The following is a 10,332-nucleotide window of genomic DNA, read 5'->3' on the forward strand; positions in this document are numbered from 1 at the left end:
TATTGAAAGATACCGGTGGGACTCAACTCCGGGGTTTAACAACTCCGGGGTTTAACCACACCGGGGACTGGGCTGTGACCTCGTACAGCAGTAACTCCCGGAGGCTGGTTTCTGCGGACCCAGGGAGCCATTCAGCCCAGGGCTACTGCAGCCAGCCCTCTCAGAGCCGGGGAGGCTAGCAGCACTGAGGACCTGATCCAGTCAATGACGCTCACTTGAGCTGCTGACATCCAGCCCTGACGCTCAGTTCAAACTTAAGGCCAAAAGTGATTTACTGCTGCTGGTTTTGACCAGAAAAACAGATGGTATCATTACCTTGCCCCTCCACCCACCCCCGAACTTCCAGTTGCATACAGCCCTGTACCCAATCCTTCTTCCTTCTTGTTCCCACTATGTTATTAGATGAGTTAATAGTTATTCATGTTAAAAAAAAAAATTTAAAAAGTAAAAAAAAGAAAGAAAACAGATGGCAGAGACACATTACTGCAAAAGCAGGTGAATGCAGGAACATCCTTGGCTTGACAGGCTTTATGTGAAGCTTGCACTGCAAGTTAAAAAAGAACAAAAACAAAAGAAGTTAGCAATAATAGAACCCAAAACAGAAAAAACCCCAAAAAACAAAAATCAAAGAAAGCTGGGAGAGCCAACACCAGCAACCCGCTTCAGTGGGTGTGCATGCAGATGGATTACGCAATTAAAAAGAAATCGAACCTCAATGCTGGGCTCTACTCTAGCCTATGACAAGCAAAAAGAAAAACTGAGGGGCAGAACTAGTGAACAACCAAGCACGTAAGTTAGACCAGGTTACAGTCTGTAGTGGTTGGTGTCTTTAAGCTAGGTTTTTTCAGATGTACATGGCTGAGGGGTATGGTTGCAGGTGTTCAGTTTGAGTTGCTTTACACCAGCGCTCTTGCAGAAGGCTGAGTGCTTAGCCTTTACCCAAAACCTCAGATATCTCAGACCTGAGCACCACGATGTCTCCCAGCACATCAGCTTGCACACCCAAGTCGCATCCTTCAGACATCAGAGCCGTCTGTTTGCTGGCTATCAGGCCAGGCCCTGACACGTGTTACAGCTCAGGTTATAGCTGCGTGTTAGAGCTCAGGGATTGCTCCAGGACTAAGCATGGCCCACCATGGCCAGACCAGTCACATTGGACGGGAAACTATTGTACAGAAAGGAAACTGGAAATAAATTTTTCATCAGGTGTTCAGAAGTAGCTTGAAATAAACAGAAACAGAGCCCAAACAGATGGTCCCGGCTCCTTGGTGGGTTGAGGATGAGGAAGCAACACAACAGCACGTGTTGAGGCATGCATGTGGCCATCTACAAACAACAGGCAGCCACCAGAAAGCTATCTGCTGCTCCTGTTCGGTTTTGCCAAGTCCATTGCCAGGAACCATCTCCAGACTGTTCAGGTTTGAAGCACAGTCCCATCCCAAAATCACAGCAAGGGCTTTATACATATGCTCAGCCCCACATTCAGGAAAATACTTGAGTATGTGTCTATTCCACAGTCACACAAGTGTCTGAGGTACACTGATGTGCTGTACTCAAAACCACACACTTCTGTCATCAGGCCAGAGCTGCAACAGTTTTAGATAAAAAAAACATAAGGTACAGGAATCTGAGAACTGGATTATGAAAAAATAAAAAAGTATAAAAATACAAGTTGTTCCTGCAAGAATAGTTTAGAAATCAAGAGGGCCACGTATCCCTCACGGAGTTCAGCCAGCAGCAGATTTCACCCTGAGCCTTCCCTCCAGCTTGTACAACACAATGGAAACTCTGTTGTCCAAGTTGGAGAAATCTGATCCCACCTTGAGAAAAAAAAAAACATTCCCACGAATTACTTTCTGGGGAGGCTACAAGGATCATGCACGGCAAGGATTTCCCCTGGCAACTGCACAAGAACCACCACAGCCCGTGTCAGCACAGAGAAAAGTTGGAAGCCTTACCTATACTAACAGCAGCTTTTCATTAGAGTGCAAGGAGATACTTAAAGCCTTTAGGAAAAAACAAGGTGTGCTACAGGGCAGAAGTATCAGCATTTCCCTTTAAAGCCTCCATCAGTAATTCAAACACTAAAGACCAATTGAAGCAGTTACAGCACCTGGTGTGGAGCGACACTGAAAGGACACACTAAAATATGTGCATGTTCCTCATGACTGGATTTCTGTGAACGCATCAGCAAAGCAGAAACTGTGTTTGTTACCGTCGCTAGAAACACCCATGTATCACATCCACAACATAGTGTATGTGCCAGCCAACTTCACAGAAGCAAACAGCAGCTAACACCGACTACCTGAAGTTAAAAATCTCCCCAGAACATTATATATCACACTGGTCTCTTATCTAAAAGATGAAAAAACTGACTGCAGAGTTTGTAAAAACATCAAGCTACCAACTCTGTTTAAGAGCTAAGGAAAAGGGTCTTCAAAATTTTCTGTTCTTTTTAGAAAACAGGTCACCAGGTCTGAATCCTCACGTGAGAGGAGACCGGTGTTTCAGCCTATTTACAGGCATCGTCGCAGAACAGTATTTCAGCACGCTTGGACGTTAGTTGCCGACACTTACTGGTTCTCAAGTTCAGCATGACACTGATCGGTCTGTAATGATTTCTATACCCAAGCAGAGCATGCAGCACACAAGCACTCTATGCATTTCAGCAGGTGCCCAAGGCCAGGTTCTCAGTTAGCGTCAAGCAGCACGGCTCCATAGGAGCTACATCCATGTACATCAGCTGAGGAACTAGCCCTAGGCCCTCCCCACCTTCCCTGGGGAAGCCAGGGGCAGAAGAAACAGGAGACAGGTACCGAACCCGCAGTAGAGACAGGAGACATGCAGTGAGCATCAGCTTAACTTCCCAAAGTATAAAAATATACTAGTATAAATGCAATACAACAGACCCTCGTAGGCTCACGCTGTAAAGCCGCTCAGACCTGGCTGAAGTTCACAGGTTAGCAAAGGAGACAAAAGTGCCTATACCACATCCCGACTAACATTTCGGTTCTTCCAACAGCGACAGCTTAGTGTTAATTGAGTAGGTTACTCTGCCAGAGTCTATTAAGGAACACCCCCCTTCGCTACCAGCTATCAAGCGAAGCGTGGAACTGTCATTTTGTGTGTGGGTTAAAGCCTTTTCCTGGGAGATTTGCTGCATCACCATCTTTACAGCTTTCCCGATTGCAGTTATCGACTAGCACCGTTATCACAGATGACCCAGAAAGGACTCGCATTAGTATTCCCTTAATGTATATGGAAAAAGTGGATGGAAATCACAGCAGGAGGCCTCAAAGCAGCCTCTATTACAGTAACCTGTCTTGCTGTGCTACACAAACCACCCATACACAGCCTACGGCACCTCTGCAAGGGCTGTCTGGCTTCGCTGTACGTATCACACCTAAGTGGACCTCATGTTCTGCTTTTTAAAGGACGGTGAAGCAGCCAGTATCATTTAATAAATAAGGGTCTCTTGCACTAATAGCAAGCTAAACACAGCCATCTCTAAGCACAGGCTGCAAGGAGGTGGTTACGTCAATTTGGATCAATCTAGAGCTCAAGGTTTTCAGCAGAGCTCTGCAGTGACTTAACTCTGAACTAAAGTCAAAGGCAATGTTACTCCATTTTCAACAGAAACAGAGTTAGGTCCAAGCTGAGCACATCTGAAAATCCCACCTCCAAATACTGACCACAGGACAAACCCTGTCCGCAGATACACTTGGTGCCTACAAAGTTGCTGGAATCTGAGACTACTGGAGGGAATAGGATTATACTGCTAGTATACAAATATAGAAGAATAGAAAACAGTGTCATTATCTTTACTAAAACATATGGGGTTTTAGCTTATTATGTCAACTCGAGACAACCACAAATACCTTTTACCTGCAATTACGGTACCATAGTAATTTGTTGGTTTTTTTTTTTTTTAAAAAAAATAATAAAACCACCACCCCCAAACTTGTTGTCTTTAAAGCAAGCTTCCAAGTATTCACTTTTGGCACTAGCACTGCCCATGTAAAAATAACATGGTGGTTTCGGTTTCTAATCTACTTCTACTTAGAACTATAACCTTAAGGAATGGGAACTGGAGACTACTCTTGGGTGAATGAAAGAACAGGTAGATACCCCCTTAATAATTTTGGCTCAGGCAGATAAATCTGAGTCCAGAACATCTCAGAGCTGTTCCAGATTACACTGGACAGATCACAGGTCAAGCCTCCAGAATCTAATTGCTCTCCCATACCAGTCAGACTTCAACATAAAATTTAAAAGTACTTTTCTAGAGAAAAATTAGATCATGTCCCTGGCCCACCCTTTAGAAAAAAATATTTTATTTGATCAGGCTGATAAAAGCCCAGTTTCCAGTCTGGTAATGGGAGAAAGCAAATACAGACATGCAGCAAGAAAGAAAAAAACAAACAACCTCCTGAATTGTAATAATCCCTACAAAGGACGTGGGTGACATCCGCTTACTTTTTCTTGTCCTTGTCTTTCTTGGTTTGTTGGGAACCTGCCTGCTGAGCCTGTGACTGTAATAGCTGAGCTGCTGCTTTCTTCTTTTGAAAGTTGTTCAGCTCTTCTTCAAGTTCCTTCTTTTTGTCTTCCACTTTTTTCTTCTCTTCTTGGTGAGTCCTCTTTAGATGGTCAAACTTTTCGTGAAGCTGCCGGGACAGAAACAATGAGTATCGGACGAGAAGAGAAGCACATTCACCCCGATTACTGGTAATGATGTCTGAAGCGGTTCTGCTGGCACTGAGGCCTCAATGCATTAACAGTGAGTTGTCATTGGCCTGTTCCAAGCATGCCCTACTTCCTGAGAAAAGCCCTGCAATTAACACACACCTGCACACACTGATAACAGGAATTTAGGTTGCTGTAGGAATGCGACAGGTCTCTGGACATTTGCAAATCCCCGTGTTCTATTATGCATTGGTTTTCACCTAAGTGGACCCTCATGCAATGCAAGAAGACAGAGCCATTCAGGGCAACGCTCTTCTCCGTATGCCTGTAGAAGCACACGCTCCTCCATGAGGCCCAAGAAACAGCTCCCTCCCCTAGAAGGACATTCGAGTTTTCTCTGTCCCACAGTTATCAGTGCTGACCTATAAGCACCGAACAAATCACGGTAGGGCAGCTCTCAAAGAGCTCTCTCACATCCCTCTAACAACTATGCTGAGTGGGACATACTGCCCTCTGGGAAGTCCCTGTCTGCTAGTCCTCTACTTACTTACTTACTTACAGGGACTGCCCTCTGGGAAGTCCCTGTCTGCTTACTTAAGTCTCCACGTAGGTGTGACTGCTTAAGGGCAGCGCTGGCTGTACCATAGCTGAAGATCCACTGCAAATCAACATCGCTTTGAGTAGCAAACATTCTCTCCTCTGGGTGGGACTGAAGAGGAGAGAGTGGAGAGGACTCCCATGGCACAACAAGGCTGACATTTCCGTGGGGTACGTAGCCACAGCTGCCGTTAGCATCTCACTGCAGCACCTCCCACGCACTCCACAGTACACAGCCTCCTCCAGCTGCCCAAAACCAGGGAATACTCCTACTCCGTTTTACGGGCACAGAAAAGCGGCAATGGGCTTGCGTGATGGGGTCATGCCACAAGTCCCTGGCAGGACAGGGAACCGAGTTTATATCTGCTTCTTGAGTCTCTTTATGTACAGTGAGCACCTTTGCAGGCTTGATGGTGGAATCTGGATGCTCACCTTCTCAGGTGAGCCTTCTTAGGCAAAGTCCCAGCCTAAACCCTCACACACCATCCCCTGAGTTACATTATACTCACATCTTTCTCTGCTTCCTTCAACTCTGCTTCTTTCTCCTTCACTCGCATGACGAACATCTGCCTCATTTCGTCCTCCTTCTTCTGGAGCTCACCCAGGAATTCGTTCCTCTTTGCTTCATAAGTCTCTTGGAGACTGTTAAAAACACAGGAAAAAACAGTCAGAGCTGTGTTTCAGAGCTGTATTTCAAGCACAGTCGTGAGTTTCCAGCCTTTGGTAATCTCGCTGCACTGTGTCGTCACAAAGCATTGTCAGAGGTCTCTGACAGCAACAGAGGCATGAACACCTCCACCGAAACCAGTCCTAGCTTGCTAGGTGGCAGCAGTGGGAGACAAATTGCCAAGTGAAAATGAACACCGTTCAGGATCCTGCAAATCACTGAGCAGGCAGGAGGACTATCATTGAAAATAAACAGCCACTATGGAAGTATGTACAGCAATGCCCAATACTCACATGGTTTCTGATCTGTTTGAGCCACACCTCCTAGCTTCTCCCACTGTTTGCCCTGAATCTCTTCAGTCAAAGTGCAAGATTTGTGTAACAGACATGAGCATATCGGAGTGCAAAAACTGGCTTTATGTAATTCGTCAACCATGACACTGACACAGAGTAAAAACGAATTTTCACTCCTCATTGCTAACGGATTCAGATCAGGAGCTTTATTTAGATAAAGCCACATTGAGAGACCTCTCTTTCTCCTTTAGCTGTCAAGGGAGCCCATGTGAACAAGCAGCAGCATTCTTCCTGCAAATAACCACATTACTGGATTTCTTCGTTCCTTTATTCCCCCTCTACTTCCTGGCATTCCTTCATCTCCCCAGCACTGAGATACCGCAGCAAAGATATGTTGTCCACGCACCTCTGAGATTCAGAGCCTCTTAGGAACTCCAGATGCCAAATTCCTCTTCACTTTATTCCTTAAATGGATTTGGATATTTCAGCCATAATGATAGTGTGGGAATGATAACTATTTCCCCCATTTTTGAAAATGCATTTTTTTAAATGAAAACTCCGCTGATATCACACACATACTTTGCATCCGTGCAGAACCACATTAACCACTGGGCTGGTGGAGCACCTTAATCCTATTAAAACCAAACTTTTGCCTTTCCTGGCACATGGTGTGGTTTTTGGTGGCGTTTTCATTGCTTGGTTTTATTGTTTTCATTTTTTGGTTGGTCTTTTGGGTTTTTTGGGGGGTGGGGGGCAGCAGGGGGGGAAGTGTTGAGCTGGGGAAGAAGATTTGACAGGTAAATTCAAGTCTTGGGTTTACGACTCTTAATTGATGGGTAGTTCAGTTGCCTCCTAAAATACTCCACAGACAGGATGCCCAGAGCTGCTCTTGTACAGCACTGGCCACCCTGCAGGAATCACACGATTCCAGCTGACCGCACCAGCTTCCCACACACTGAAGCAAAAACGCTGATTCTAAAAATGACAAAAATCTTTTCATGGGAGAACAGAGTGAGAGGCATCTTTGGATTCTGAACTAAATCAAGAATCAGACCACTCAGAGCAGATATAGATCAGGAGACTCGAATCAAAACCTCCCTGAAATTCAGTCTGGGATTTAGTCCTCTGCCCGTAGACACTGAAACTTAAGTTCATAGACCCTTCTGAAAGGTCTGGTTAGAGTCTAGTAAAACCCCGAGGGCAGATTAGCCTTCGCTGCTCAGTGAGCAAAAATTCAATCTGCAATTAGTGACACACTATACTAGGGAGCAGCAGAGCCTTGCAGACTGAAACGGAAAACTATGCAGACCATTAATCGTATCCTGTATTGCAAACAATTTCTTGCAAAGCTCATTTCCGAAAACACAATGCCAGGTGACCAGTAAGCAGGAAAAGACTGGCGGGAGAGAGGGTGGCAGGGGCTTGCTGTTAAGTTGTCCCAGGTTCAATATTAATCCCACCTTCAAGCTTAAAAAAAAAGTTACCACTAACCTAAAGCTAGGAAGCATAATTCTCTACTGAAGTGACTCCGACTTCCAGAGAAGCAAAGGTCTCAGAAAAACTGGCCCGACAACTCCAGGCTGCCTATGAAAAAAACCACTTACAGCCCTAAGGAGTAACAGTCCAAACCAACTGGGATCCCTGCAGCTTCTCACAGACAAAGATGACAAGGGAATTTGCTTTGTCCCAGGTAATATTAATCCCACCTTCAAGCTTAAAAAAAAAAAAAGTTACCACTAACCTAAAGCTAGGAAGCATAATTCTCTACTGAAGTGACTCCGACTTCCAGAGAAGCAAAGGTCTCAGAAAAACTGGCCCGACAACTCCAGGCTGCCTATGAAAAAAACCACTTACAGCCCTAAGGAGTAACAGTCCAAACCAACTGGGATCCCTGCAGCTTCTCACAGACAAAGATGACAAGGGAATTTGCTTTTTAAGTATACAAACATATGAACCTAGATTACAAGAGTAACTTGATTCCCCAACACACCCCCACTCACACTGAATGATACCCTTGCAAAGAGTATTATTTATAAAAATTGTTTTGAGAAAATTACCCAGAGCAGCAGAAAAACCAGTCCACAACAGACGCATGACAGCAGAAGGGTCTCTGTGCAGAGGGCCCCATTTCACAGAGCAGATGCCTACGGGGGCACTGGTGCTCCCTCCTCATCTCCTGCAGCTTAGACTTGCGGTGAGGGTTCTGCCAGCAAGATGGTCTCACCATCATCGCCAGCCTCCCTTTTTCACACCTCGCACAAGCGCCTACGCAGCACCAACAGATTGCTGGGGTCTTTTGCCCTGCTCACCCCGAGAGTTACAGAAGTTCCCTGTTCCTGACTGATGCAAACTGCTTGGAGAGCGGGGGCCCCTGTGGCTCCCAGGGCCCAGACCCGGGGCAAAGGCATGCTTTTGATCCCTGGTTTCAGAAGGAAGAGCAGAAAGAACCAAACCTACTGTTTTCCTCATTTCAGATATACATCATCCTCAGCCAAACAGCTTGGGATCATAGGTTTTGTTTGTTTATTGGAGGGAGGAGGCACCCAGAGCAAACTGCTCTGAACTAGCACGTACCAGATGGAGAAATTCTGTACATTTTCATTTCCTTTCTACTTATAGCTTGGTCAAAAGAGGCCTCGTGTACAGGAAGCAATGGAAATTCCTGGGATTCCTCAAAGGGAAGGGCTGAGCCCATCTTAAGCCATTGCTCTCCAGAAAGGAAATCCAATAAAGCTTCACACTTGGGCTAAGTAACAGAACTGGGCTTGACTGATTCCAGCAGAGTTTCTGTGCTGCAAAAGAAATGCAGCTGCATGAACTCAGCAAGTCACAAATAGAACTCTGAACTGATGCAAACTCTGTGTCGTAGCACAGACCTTGCTCTGCTCACCATGGAGTGCTGTTTTCCAGCAACATGAACACAAGATCCCCGCTCTGGAGCCTCTCTGGCTTTCCCCTGTTGAGGATCACAGATGAACCACGCCTGCAGTGATCTGCGCAAGCCAGCTGCGTAGCTGCCGTCTCAGGGATTGGCACAACAAATCCTCACACACACACACGTTAGAGGGGTAAACCCACATCGATGCACATTTGATTCTGACTGCCTTCCCCTGGGGCAGAGAGGAGCGTGGGATGTTGCTAAGGCAGAGGGTGCAATTATTGGGGAAAAGTTGTGGAGGAATGGGAAACAGGAAGTGAAAGAAGAAAACAAATACTCCCTCCCAAATTCCCACACAGCTGTTGTCCCTGGCTAATGACTTGGGCTTCAGACCAATAAAGCTGTCTGACAGCATAAAATCTGTGTTTAGTAATAAGCCAAACCTCAAGCATCAGACAACAGCACCCTCTTCACAACGCACCTTGGAGCAGCTGTGAAAAGCTCTAAGAGGGTCAACGAGAACATTTTTCCCAGGATCTCCCCTTTGGTAACCAGTTCTAACTCAACACGTGGGTCAACTTCATGTCAGCATGGACAGGGCTGCACTTTTCAAGCCCAGCAGTTTCATGTGGCCCTGACTTGCAGAACAAGCTAGCTGCAAAACACAGGTGAGCCTGCAGGGGAAGAAAGAGGGCAATAATATATCACCCAACCATCTCAAAACCTGTCCCCTTCCAAGGGCAAAAAGTGTGAGGAGAAATTGCTGAAGTGATCAATAAACTCCCTATTCAACAGTTTCACTCAAGCCTCCATGAAGCTCACAGTACCGCCAGCAGGAAGATAAGCATAAGCTTCGCTTAAGACTGGACAGTTCACAAGTTTTAGGGAAGCAAGAGCAAGAGTGGAGAAGACCCAAAGAAAAAAAATCAACTTCCCAACCCCAAAATGAGATTCTCCCAGCTTGAGAAAATGCCAAGTCAACAATGTCAAGGTAGCTGATGTTAACTGTTCCCAATCAGACATGCCTACAGGTCCTGATTGCATACTATCACCAACTCTGTCACTGTGTCCTATAAAAACACGCCTGCTTCCGTGACCGTGAGGACACAAAGAAACCAGGAAACAGTAGTGATGCTCGCGGCAAGCTCTGCGTTACTGCAGCCTCTCAGCAACATACAGCAACAGACAGTTTCAAGCATGGACAGCAAAATCAG

General features: G+C 45.8%; 1 protein-coding gene across 1 annotated transcript in view; it reads right to left on the reverse strand.

Moving 5' to 3' along the window:
• Positions 1 to 3,976: 3,976 nt before the first annotated feature.
• The window catches only part of SEPT11 (septin 11), a 23,754-nt gene continuing 17,398 nt past the window's right edge, over positions 3,977 to 10,332 (reverse strand). Inside the window, exons 8-9 of the mRNA XM_009886475.1 lie at positions 5,790 to 5,922; positions 3,977 to 4,664 (exon numbers count right to left, since the gene is read on the reverse strand). Of these exons, the coding sequence (XP_009884777.1) occupies positions 4,473 to 4,664; positions 5,790 to 5,922 (325 nt within the window). The 3' untranslated portion in view covers positions 3,977 to 4,472. The remainder of the gene's footprint in view (positions 4,665 to 5,789; positions 5,923 to 10,332) is intronic.

Source organism: Charadrius vociferus, unplaced genomic scaffold (assembly GCF_000708025.1).
Source record: "Charadrius vociferus isolate BGI_N301 unplaced genomic scaffold, ASM70802v2 scaffold676, whole genome shotgun sequence".
NCBI classification, from domain to species: domain Eukaryota; kingdom Metazoa; phylum Chordata; class Aves; order Charadriiformes; family Charadriidae; genus Charadrius; species Charadrius vociferus.